At 35.2% G+C, this 13494-nt stretch overlaps 1 protein-coding gene across 1 annotated transcript in view; it reads right to left on the reverse strand.

The window, feature by feature from the left end:
* The window catches only part of CSMD1 (CUB and Sushi multiple domains 1), a 1681733-nt gene that overhangs the window by 130098 nt on the left and 1538141 nt on the right, over window positions 1-13494 (reverse strand). Inside the window, exons 50-52 of the mRNA XM_088021297.1 lie at window positions 11654-11842; window positions 7378-7524; window positions 2553-2741 (exon numbers count right to left, since the gene is read on the reverse strand). Of these exons, the coding sequence (XP_087877423.1) occupies window positions 2553-2741; window positions 7378-7524; window positions 11654-11842 (525 nt within the window). The remainder of the gene's footprint in view (window positions 1-2552; window positions 2742-7377; window positions 7525-11653; window positions 11843-13494) is intronic.

Consider the following 13494-nt stretch of genomic DNA (forward strand, 5'->3'; position numbering starts at 1 on the left):
AAGCAACAAAGGAAAGTGAATAATTAATGCTGAACACATCAAATTTCCCCCTATTAACTACTATGGCAATCACACATTTATATCTCATATTAAATTTACCTGAATCAAAAAATAAATACATACATACATACATACATACACACATACATAAATTCACCCGAATCGACTCTAATTACACTTTAATCACGAGTAAAAGACCCTTAGGGTATAAAGTGCCAATATATGTTATAGAACTTACTCTATTTAATTGTAGGATATTTTCTCAATGGTCTTCATCTATTTGTGTGGTTACTTCTACTTATTTTAAAAGATTTAATTTTATTTTTAAATGACAAAAATGCTTATGTAATTGTACCAAGTTTTTTAAGTGAATTTAGAAAGCTTACTTTCTACCACGGTTTTTATTTTTAAACATTATAGCCTCACATATGATGAAAATATTTTGCATATTATTATAATTAAAATGCTATTTTATACAAATTGTAAATACCTATGACTGAAAGACAAAAGACTTTTCCACAGTAAATGAATTTAAATACTGAAAATACAGATTATCTCCAGAATTGGTGCCTACAAGATTTTTTTATAAGTAGAATTCCTTTTGGCAGAAAACAATTTGATTCAAACACTGAAGTGAGGGCAGAAGGTCTGGATTCTAGGTCAACACGTTTATGATTATTGGTAAGTCACTTTAACTTTTCCAGGTTTCAGTTCCAGATACTTGAAAACAAGTAAATTGAACTAGATGATTTTTAAGTGCCCTCCAGGTTTTATAAGTCATAGTTTATGAAGAAAGAACACAATCCTATGGACTGCCTGGTTATCAGAATAGTTAACAAAATGGGTTGAACACTGTGGATTTGTTGTAGGAAGATGGTGCTTCTGGGGCACGTGATCATTTGAGAATGCAATCATGCAGGTCATTTATCTCCCAGAAGAAATCTGAAGGAAGAGAGTCTAATTTTCCACGCAAAGTGTTTTTGTGTGATTCCAACATGCCGCCTCCACAACGTCATTGCTTCTTGGTTATGCGCTCAACACAAAGAACAGACACGCATCACACTCACTCAGATTCCTTAACCCAAACTGCACAGACTCCCTGAGGGTCTGGGTTTTGGTGCACTGTTTCTGAGTCATTTACTTCAGACTTAAATAGTTCTGCTAAGGGAGGAAATGGGAGCAGGAGAGAGAGGTCACAATGTATCAGAAAAACACCCTGCAGACTTCATCTTATTCCTTTCAGCCATTCGTAGGAAGAGCAAGCCATGTCTCCAGCTCCGTAAGGGTTTCCAGAATTCCTCCTGATACAGGAAGATGCACGGGCACATGCCTGGATTGTGGCTCCTCCCAAGTCTCTCGCCCCAGGTCTCTCCTCCTGCCTTCTAGTGCCTTCTATCCTGAGAACACCTTCCACCTGGGCTCTACTTTGTGACTCAGGCTCTAGAGGTCCCGATTCTGGGAACTTCTGCCAATGCTGCTCCACCCCCAACCCCCGCACCCCGCCCTTGTCCAGTTTGGGGTTTCGTCATTATTACTGCCATTGGCATTCTGTCCCCAGGGCACAGGACACACAGTCCCCAGGGCTACTCTCTGAGCAATAGAGTCTATGTCCTAGATGGAGTAACAGAACATTTAAAGAAAATGAGAATCATGTCTTCTTTTAAAGAACAAAACCATCATTCCAAATGAAAGAAGCTTTTGGATCTTTATGTTTGTCTTATATTTAAGAAGAATTTCTGGAGCTGGAACATAAATAATGCAAGCTAAGTATCTGAATAACTTCTGGTGGTTAAAGACCCATATAGTTACTAGGATAAATATCCATTATTGTCTCAGAGAGCAATACCAGAAAATATAATATCTATGAAAAAAGAGAAAAACAGGAAACCAATAGGAGGCTCCATTCATAAATCATAATTAACTTTCAAAGACCAAAACATTTTATTATGAATGTAAGTCTCAATAAGGCAAAACTATGAAAATTTCATGACTCCAAAGCCTTCAATTAAAATTAAAATGCCTTATTTGAAAATTTGATTTTTATGCATATGACAGATAAAATATTCCAAAAAAGCATGAAATACTGAAAACAACTTTAACAAGCCCTAGATTTAAATGACCAAAGGAAAATGAAATACATAGCATATGGCTCAAAGAATGAGTTCTTAATCTAAATTTTGAAAAGGGGGTTTTAGTAAATTGATTTTTTAATTAATGCAACTGTCAGGAAAAATTCCTTTGAATCTACATCGAACAACGTATTTTTTACTTCAAAATGAAATACAAGTAAGTATTAGGATAACTCTACCCAGCATCTAGTGAATGTTCAACCATCCTCTGAATTCAGGCTATAAAGCTAAATCAAGCCTAGTGTAAATGTCAGAAATGTTTGCATGGCCGGTGGAAAGTTTAATTTGTACTTCTATAAACCCACATTCAATTTTTCCTTACCTTTTATCCATCACTGCCACTTCAGTAATTCTCAATATGTGATTAAAATAAGAACAATAAATTTAATTCAAGTTTGGGGATAAAAAAATCACTTTTCTTACCCTGGCAGATGGGAGCAAGAGAATCCCACTGATACATGCCCCCTGGATTCCGTCGACAGGTTGCGTTGCTGTGGCCAATCATTCGATACCCAGGCTTACAAAAATAATGCACTTTACTTCCATGTGCTCCTGTGGTCCTATTGAAGATACCACCATTCTTCGGGGTGTGGGTCAAGCTGCAGTAAGGTGCTATGGGCACACAAACACATACAGACGCAAATAAATAAACAGAGACCGTGGCATTTCCCTTGGTAAAAGGGATATAAATGAAATATCTTTATTTTTTCAATAGTGGGAAATCAGCACCAATATGTCAACTGGTTCTAAAAAGCATCCCCAAACACCAAAGCCTGGCAAGGATGTGGAATGAGAGGCATTCTGACACACTGCTGGTGAGAATGCAACATGGTGCAGCCACATTAGAAGACAGTGGCAGTTTCTTATAAAATTAAACATACTTTCACCCTACGATCTTGCAGTCATACCCTTGGTATTTGTTCAAAGGACTTAAAAATGTATGTCCACAAGAAAAAAAAAAAAAAACCTGCACATGAATGCTTATAGCAGCTCTATTCAAAATTGCTCAAGCTTGGAAGCAACCAACATGCCCTTCAGTAGGTGATGGGCAGATAAACAGTGGTCCACCCGGACAGTGGAATATTCTTCAGCACCAAAAGGAAATGAGCCATCGAGCCATGAAAAGAAATGCAGGAACCTTAAATGTTTATTACTAAGTCAAAGAAATCAGTCTGAAATGGCTACCGACTGTATGATTCCAACTATATGGCATTCTGGAAAAGGCAACACTATACAGGTGCTAAAAATATCAGTGGTTGCCAAGGGTCAAAGGGAGGGATGAACAGGTGGACCACAGAGTATTTTTAGAGCAGTGAGACTTCTCTGTGATACTCTGATGATGGATACATGTCATTATACATGTGTCCAAACCCACAGAATATACGACATGAAGAGTCACCCTGATGTAGACCACGGACTGCAGGTGATGACGATGAGTCCGCATAGGTTCACTGAGTCTAACAAACACACCATCTGATGGGGATGTTGATAGTGGGGGAGGCTGTGTCTGTTTAGGGGCAGGGGGTACATGGGATCTCTCTGTGTCTTTTCCTCAATTTTGCTGTGAAACTAAAACTGCTCTGAAAAAATAAAGTCTAAAACAAAACAAAACAAAACAAAACAAAAAAGCATCCCAAAAGCCTAGAGCCAAGGTTCAAGCTCTTATTTTGAAGTTTGGATTACATGCAATTATTACTCGGTGAAGGCAGATCTTGACTTTCTGGTTAAAATACTATAAGGAAATACACAGAAGAATCATACTGAATTCCCTCACTCATCCCCTTAAGGCTTACCCACTTAAATAAGCTGACCGACCACCAGAATAAGAAACGATGAGGTTTGGCTCTGGGAAGGAACCTTATTTGAAACAAAACAATTCTCAATATTAAAAAAGAAAAGTATCATTAAAATGGAGAAAATAGAAGAATATAATATTTTGCATTTAGAGCCATTAACTTTTTCCTTGTTGCTGTTACTAAGTGGGTCTTGTGAATTGCACAATCATATAGATATGAAGCTTCTTTTTAACATACGGGATTTGAATAAAATCTCTGAAGAAAATGCACTACTCCAGGTCAATACAAATCTTACAATAGCTTTAATCATTGCCTCTGTAGGAACTTTTTAAAATTGAAGGCAGGCAGTTATTAAAATAATACAGTCTTACCTCACAGAATACAACATTCCAATGGCTAAAGGCTCTGCAACTTATTTGCACATTTAGAGAAAGAAACTCATTTTATTCTTACAAGACCAGTTTCACTGCAGCAAACGATCCTATGAACTCCCTTCAGATAAATTAAAACAATAAAATAAAGAAAGTTGTGAAGGACTAGAAATGTGTATTTCCTTTTGAAAGAAGAAGTTTAAATGTACTACCTCCCTAGGCAGGTTCCATAGACAAAGAACACATATACAAGTCTGAATGCTTAATGTTGAACCTCTCCTTAGAAATAAATTCAGAAGAAACTTTTTGAAGGTTCCCTATCATAGCATTGCCCAGAAGCAATGTCTGTGCCTGGCCTTGGTTGTCAACCATGCTCCTATGAGAGCATCCTCAGAGAATATTCTCAGCTGGATCATCTTCTGAAATACCATTTCATTTTTTTTAATGGACTGATTTTTCTTAAGTTAAATTTCACCAACTATTGTAAGAAACTTTTGATTCACTGCCCCATTGGCTATGCCATTTTTTATGTCCTTGTTCTAGACCAAATTTTGTAAGTTTTGAATGAATGAAAATATGTATTTTAGAGAAGGAATGGGTATAATCAGGCACGTTGGCTACCAACTGCAAAAACAAAACAAAACAGAAAGATGATTTATAGGAAGAAGGAGCAGACTGTAGATCTTACTCTAAAGGGAGAGATAAGATTAAGTCTGAAACCGCCCTGGAAGGGCAGAGAGACCACATAATTTATTGCATGTCACCCATGATTTTTGTCATAGTTTAAGTCTGTAAAGGGATATAATGTGCAGGATCGTCCAACTCTGGAGAGTCTGATCACTGTCCATTTTCTCTCCTATTTACTATGTTTTTTTCTATCGCCAGGCTTTCAAGACACCTCTTCTTTCCTAACTCACTTAGAATGAGATATGGAAATAGAGCCCTGAGAAGAAAAGGGAAAGATTAGAGCACGCAGTCCCATCTGTTTGATCCTTGGCTATAGTAAGAAATAAGAAGACCAATGCTCAGTCCTCAAACTCTGCAGGTAGTGCCCTAAAAAGCAGGGAGACATCCACTGTGGGAGAAGACTGGGTAAGTTAGAGATTCTAGACTTTCTGGATATATGTCTGACCAACCTATATCTTTAACAGTCCCAATACAGAAGCTCACATGCTTCATTTAGTATCAAAGGACCATTATTAACTCTGCATACACTTAGCACAGTTTATTGTATTGACTAGAGCCACTGTTGGACAGCACTTGCTTTGTCTTTTTTGCTTTCAGTTTCAAATTATGTTGATCAATTATATCAATCCTATGTCTGGATGACCAGGATTTCATATATGGGGACAGAGGAGCAAGATACGCTGTGTGGTCATATGATAGGCTAGAGCTCCCTCACCCACACTGCTATATATCAGAGACATGTTCATCTAAAAAAAAAAAAACAACAACAACAACAATAGAGACATGTTCATCTAATCACTGAGCTAAAAACCACTGGTGATGAACTACTAGCAGAGATCATCGAATCACTGAATTTTAAATGAAAATCTGTTAAAAGGTAGAGGTAATCACTGACAAAACAAAAATTTATAGCCTTCTTTGAAATTCTCCAATTTCCTACTCTCCCAACACAGTTTAACAAAGAAAATCTTCTTGTTTTATAATGAATTAAAATGTCCTTTGTGAATGACAGAATTCAAGGTACAATCATATCACCAGGCTACTAAGTAATTTGCCACAGATAGAAGGAGATCAATTAGGTTCACCATGATTTCCTTACAATGTCCATTTTTGCACATTGGAAATAAATTCAAACAATTCTAAAGGTCTCGGTATTTAGTTTTCCAAACAAGGAACGTGATGAACACAAATCCAATCATTGCCCTAATACTCTCCTAACTCCGTCTAATGGAAACAATTTCAACTGTGAGCTCTTTGTCAATAAGCATTTTGAATAACTACTTTGAGAGAAGGGGAGAGACATGAAGGTCTGGGTGTATTTTATTAAACTTTATCAAGAAAGAATGACTGAATTTCATGCCCACTGTCTACACATCTAGAGCCTTTTCAAAACCTTGATTCTTTTAAATATTTCATGATGTCTACCAACCAGAGAGAGCTGAAATCTTATTCTTAAGGCTGCTCTGCCTTTTTGCTGTTCCCTTTTCAGGATGTTCCTCAACACTGACCAAGTAAAATACCAATAGAGGAATTCGCAATCCTCTGGTAAGCCACTGCTCAATTAAATGTAGCCGGTGGGCATCTTCTTTAGGGAAACCTATCTCAGTCATCACCATGGGGTATCATTGAGTAAGATACTGAGAAAAGTGTAGATTTTTTTTCCTTAGTAATTAAAGTACGTGAGGAATTTAAATTGCCTACTGTTTCTGTAGAACAGTATAAACATTAGGTGTGGGTCAGGTCATTTGGACAAATGTACACATGATCTAAAGTACATAAATATATTGGCTGATTTAATTAATATAAATAACACTGGCAAAGAATAATTAAAATACACAGGAAAAGGACAAAATGATTTAAATGTTGATGAGGAAATATATATATATGTAACATATTAATTTTGTATGCATTTATACATGTGTATGTATATATATACATATATATATGTAGTCTGCAAATATGAAGAGACATACAGATAATCAATAAAAAGACACTATTAATAGTAAGAGATTAACACTTGTAAAATTAATAGCAAAATGAATATCTCTTCCTGTTTGTTTTCTTAGCATTTAAACCTATTTTATAATTAGTTTATATTATATTACTTTATCTTTTAGAGGGAATGCCTTTGTTTTCCCTAAGTCAATTCCAAGTTTTATGATTTTAGCAATAATTATTAAAATATTAATCAACAAATGGTTTCTTTTCTCTGCTATCGGTTAGAGATCTCTCACTCAGAGTAATTTCCCATCATATTATTTCTATGGGAATTAATTACTCATCCTCGGCAATTAGGTTTACATTACAAAACTCTATCTCAATTTTTTTTTTATTTATTGCAGATCACTTGTATTAAAAATGTTTTTATGTTAAATCTAAACTTCACTTACTAACCTGTATATCGAATCTTGAATCCTTTTTTACTGGTTGCATGATCAGTGGACCAGCGGAGATATAACTGATTGCTCTTGCTTGTAAAATTTGATTGTTCAGTGTGGTTCCCACTTAAGACCACTAACAGAGGACTCTGACCAGAAGAACCTAAATAAAACAGAAAAACAAAACAAAACAAAAGTTCAGATATGAGCTAGCACCTACATTATGCAGACTACTTTTAGTTTTTTATCACATTTAGGAGTCTAAATGCACAATAGATATTTATTTCCAAAGTAGACAGTTCCAAATGAATAAAGTAACAAATATATTCCCTGATTAAAAAGCAAACAAAAAACAATAGTCAATCAAAATAATGTCACATTAACATATAATACATAGATAATATGAAATCAATTAAATTAATTTTATCATCATTAGTATGGACAATATTGTAAGTATATGGGAAATACAGACTTTCATGTGATACTGGTAGAAGGATAAATTAGTATAATCACTTTGGAGAGCAATTCAATAAATCCAGTACAACCGAGGGTTTCATTATATTTCTATAAACTTCAGCACATGTGCACCAGTGTTATTTATATAGCCAAATGTTTGCTCCAGCTTTGCTTTGGTATGGCAAAACCTAGATCCTAACTAGTATTTTGGCATTTTAGAAAAGAATGGAAAGTGCCATGAAAAGGAATTCTATACACATTTTAATTAATGAACTAGATAAACACTTATTGGCATAGATGACTCTTAAAACAGCATGTTGACCACTGAAGAAATCTAACTGCAGATAAATATGATAGCAATCGTGTAAAAGTTCAAAATTATGCCATATATAAATTATGTGTGTGTGTGCATGGGTACATAGGACATGATAGAGACAGAGTTACATAATAGAGAGAGACAGATGGACAGACAGAGATAGAAAAGGAACCATAAAACAAGTGGGACCCACCAAACCCTGTCCCCTTCAGTACCATTTCCTTCTAGGAGAGGTTACGTGGTACTGGACATGGGTGGGGCCCCCAGATGTCTCGGTACTCCTTGCCTCTTTAAAAGGTAAGGTAAGAGCCTAAGGTAAATTGGACCAAATCCTAAAATTCATCACATCAAGTAATGAGTCCACATCTGTATTTTAAAATTTTTTCAACTTTTGGTACATTTGAAAAATTTTAAAAACTCAAGACACAGTTGATAGTTGATAGAAGCCGGTGCAGCATGCCATCAACTGACATGACTTGTTGCCATGACTTGATGTCCCTTACTGAAGAGAGCTGCTTTCTTGAACACAGAAGCTGCAGTCACCTTTCCTGGCTGTCATCCACAACACCACTCTGCTGGTGAACTCAGTGCCACCTCATAGTCTTTTCCACATCATGCAGTTCCCTCCAGGGAAGCATATTATGGGGTGGGAGAATGTGGTCCTCACAGCTAGATGCAGTGCACATCTTATCGGCTTATGGGACTCGCTTTGAGAGTTGTATGTAGGATTTGTACTCATGCAAAGTGACCGAGAAACCACAACTTCACTTATTGTGTAACCCCAATCAGAGCAGAGTTAAAATTATTTAAAAACAAAAACAAACCATAAAAACATGGAATTGTGTTACTACAAATGTATATGGTGAAGTTATACCTGTCAGTACCTCAGAGTGTGGCTGTATTTGGAAATAAGGTCTTTAAGGAGATAATTAAAGTTAAGTAAGGACCCCGGGATAAACCCTAATCCGGTAGGACTGGAGTCCTTGCACAAAGAAGAGATCAGGACACAGACACACACTGAGGGGCAGCCACCTGAGGATGTGAGAGATGAGACTTCAAAGAAACCAGCCCTGCCCACACCTGCAACCCGGACTTCCCACCCCCGGGCCTGGGAGGAAATTCATTTCCATTGTTGAAGCCCCCCACCTTGGTACTTTGGGATGGCAGCCCTGGTCATCAAATACAAAAAACTAGTACATTAGAGATGATCCAGGCAATGTTCTGTTTCACTGGAGCAAAGTAGGATCAGATGAAATGCTACTTCTCAGGTTCCTGGAAGATGTCCCATAAAAGGATGACCATCTTTTATAATTAAAGAAGACTATGTGTTTTGGGTGCAGGTTTTCTTGTTGTTGTTGTTGTCTAAAGAGATGACATATATTCTAAAATAAAATAGCATAGGGAAATTAACCTGCACTTATGAAGTTTTAAAATGTCACTTTTCATGACAGAACTCAAGAGTAAAGCTTCAGGTATTCTTAATCCAGCAACTAATTCTTCATCACTTTCCAACTATTCTTTTTGCCTAACATGCAATAAGCTTCCTCAAGGATTTTTCTTTAAAAATACACATCCAACACAGCACGTGTAGAAGACTTAGCCATAACAGAGAGTAGTCATTTCTACACCAACATGGAAACCATGAAGTATTTTACAAGTGAACACCACAATCTTTATGTTGACACCTTTCTCAGTTGAGTTCTATAATGATTCAATTTTTTTTTTACTTATTTTTTTTAATTGAGGAATATTCATTACTAGAGCTGTGGACAGGAATATACTCCTGGGATAATAAAGCTTAAAATCAATATTTTCAACATGTTTTTTGGCAACTCATGAGCTACAAAAGAACCACTATTTTACAGAAGACAGAGAGAGAGGTGCGATAAACATGACACTTCATGCAACAAAAATGCTAAGATTTAATAAAATATTCATGTAAAACTGTGCCCTTTCATTTTATAGACAAATCTTTGAGATTAGAACAAAGCTAACCATGGATCTCTGGTAATTTTAACAGCAAGTGCTTTGATATTATCTCTATTACCTACTTTGTAATAGATAATGGGTATGATCCACCCATTATTTTTGGGAGATCAAACTATAAGCACTTAGGAATAAATACTAGTAATGACTCTGCTCTGTAATTGGAAGCGGGAGAAGCACTGTCAGCTAAATTCCAATCTGACTAAGGTGAACCAAGGGGACATGAACACATTTACAGCAATTATGTAAATATATTTAATTACATACAGTGTGTATAGGAATATGTATGTACACGCACACACACACACACACACACACAGAGCCCCAGAAGTGGGCTGCTCACCTACTTTAGTTTTGTATGTCATCTAATTGACCTCAGAATCGAGTTTAACTGGTTCCTCATTGACATAAGAATACCACTTTTGTACTTGGCTAATAAATTACTTCTTTCCATCCTGAAGACTATGGAAAAAGTCTTTAGCAGTCCATGCCTGCTTTAACATACACTTAAAAATAAAAAACTCTGAATATGAAAATATTGCTCCTCAGCCCTCTGTTTCTATGTATATAAGTATGAGTTTAATTTCCAATTTAGTAGCTCATCATCTTAGGAAATACATAAATTGATTCATGTGGAGTCTATCCATATGAACAACTTGACTATTATGATTCATCAAGGAAGTAGAAGGCACAGAGACACACACAGAATCAATTACAGTAATTTTTTTTCTACTGAGTTGATTGTTATTTTACTGAACTCAATGACAGGTCCATCAAAACATGCAAAAGCCTTATTATTATGTACAGCCATAATTGTATCTTGGTCTAATTTTCTGGGCTATGATTATGCTTCTATACAAAGAAAAATATTAACATCATCTCCATTTCAAATTGACAATTCAACTACATACTACTTTTAAGCATGGCATTGTTCTAGTAATAAGTTTGTTAGAAATATGTAAAAATATATAAGACTAGAGTTGAAAACAGTACTAACATTCGATAAGTGCATTGTACTATTTTTTAAAAGATTGCACATTAAAGACTTCTTTCCGTAGAATTTATCATCTAGAAATCTCTGTGAGCCATTATTTTTCTGTAGTTCTAGTAAAATAATTGTTTATATTGATTAAAGTACCTTTAGCTCCCTTAAATTTCCTAAAATACCTTCTGAATCAATAGAATACTTAGAAAGAGAGAAAGGAAGAGCTGTATGAGGTCATCTATTCTAAATTCCCACATGAAAGAATTAAATAATGGTTCAAGTTAATTCAGGACATTTTCAGAATGCATCTCTAGCATATTAATCACTTAAAAGTTGAAACATTAACAAAAGTATGTTCATGTTGCACAGACTCTTGAGACTACACAAGTGCAAGAATAATTCATTTTCTGTTTGGGGGAGATATAATTTATCTCAAGAATATATGAAAGTCCTTGTGTAACAAAAACATCATGATGGTGTTTTTATTACACTATGTAGAGGTCACTGGTAGGTAAAAAAAAAAAAAAAAAAAGGAGTAAAGAAACTTACCATCAAACACTTCCAGTGCATCAAATTGCCTTTCACTTTGAAATGTATCCACAAAGATGGTGATGTTATAGTTTGGTTCCACTTTAATACTCCACGAGCATGTCTGGGAGTTAAAATAGTTGCCTGGGTAACCTGGACTGAGGATAACGCCAGAAGATTCTGTCCGGACTTCATTTGCGGGGCATTGTGCTAATGAGAAAAATACCGGTAAAAGTCTTCCTTAACAAAATGAACCTGACGTCAGTAGGAGAGTTTCTATCCCTGTATTTATAAGCCAATGGCAGTAAAGGGGGAACAATCCTACTGAACTATGGCCAAATTTAATACAGGGTACAAACCCAGCAGAACAGCCCTAAATAATAATGAGTCACATTTTACTACCACCCTATAATTTAAATGAGAATTTCATACATATATATGTGTCGGTATTTAGGGTGACTAGATAGACAGATAGATTGATTAATTTCATTTACTGCTAAGGAAACATAGGGTCAAAGAGATTATGTCACTGACACAACTCTAGGGTAGCCAAACCTGACAAAGCTGCCAAATTGAAAAGGAACCTGGAACCTGAAAGTCTTCATCTGGAAAAGGTGGTGAAGCAATGCACTTGCCCCTGCTGATCTACCCGTTGTGAGTGAAGTGGGAAGTACAGATATAGACTGGTTAAAACCATCATGTATCCTTCACTCTGCAGTAACTTTCTAGGACTGAATTGCCCTCACACCTTATTTTAGGGCAGGTGCATTGCAGATTTGATCCTAGGATCCCATGTTTTCCCAACTCAACTATAAAGCAAGACCTCACCTTTTCAATGTAATATTACAACAACATTGTTCAATTATATACAGTAATAGAAACAATGCATTTATTTCTGACTTTGATTATAGTTTTAATTATATTTAGGACAGTAAATTTTAAGTATTTCATTTGATTACTTGGGACTGTGATAAGAGATGAGCCAGAGAGACCCGGGCTGAAAGCCATATTGGACCTCTGGGTTGTTATAATGTCAAGTAAGAGTAGTGATTTCTAAAGGATGAATTTATCATAATGAATCATTTATCAATTTATCATTAAAAATGAATCATTAAGATAGTGTGGACACACTGACATATTTTTTCCCTCCTGCTTTCCTTTTTTCTTTATTCAACTACTTCTAAGGTAATCAAAATAAGACTGATCTGCATAGGTCTGAACATGCAAAAGAAAACCAACAGTCTCCTAATTAGTAATTTATTTCATTGATAATTTAATTATCTTTCAGAAATAATTTATTTATACAACCATTAAGAAAAAAATATCTATTGATAATGATTCAAAATTTAACAGAGATATAGCAAAACTATTTTTAAATTTTAAAGTTAAATGATCAGCTTTTCCTTCATGGTAAAGGACTTTCATTAGAGGAAGTGTGTCTTATTTGTTGAATTACCTCCTTTTAATTAATTAAATTTATATTATTAATACATACATTTTGAAATAATTTCCCAAACAGATAGGCAAAGTTTACATAATATACAAAAGTTTTGATTCAAGTAACTGTCTATTAAAAGGCAATTTTTCCTTTTATTCTTTCATTTACCTTAGTGCTCTTATTCAGATGTACCTTAAAATTTAGAAAATGTTTAGGCATTAGATTACCAATGAGGAAACATTTCATAGAACCCTTTTAATAAAGAAGTATTTTAGGTATATTTTTTAAAATATTTACAATGTTAATTAATGGTAAGTTATATAAAAAATAATTCAAACCAAAACACTCAGACTAAAGCAATTTGCTTTAGAAAGTAATTTCTTCTGTGATGGTGGTAAGATCAGTCCATGAAATATACTATGCC

This window comes from Eumetopias jubatus, unplaced genomic scaffold (genome assembly GCF_037043125.1).
Source record: "Eumetopias jubatus isolate StellerSeaLion01/CBP00866 unplaced genomic scaffold, mEumJub1_p1.0 scaffold_2, whole genome shotgun sequence".
NCBI classification, from domain to species: Eukaryota; Metazoa; Chordata; class Mammalia; order Carnivora; family Otariidae; genus Eumetopias; species Eumetopias jubatus.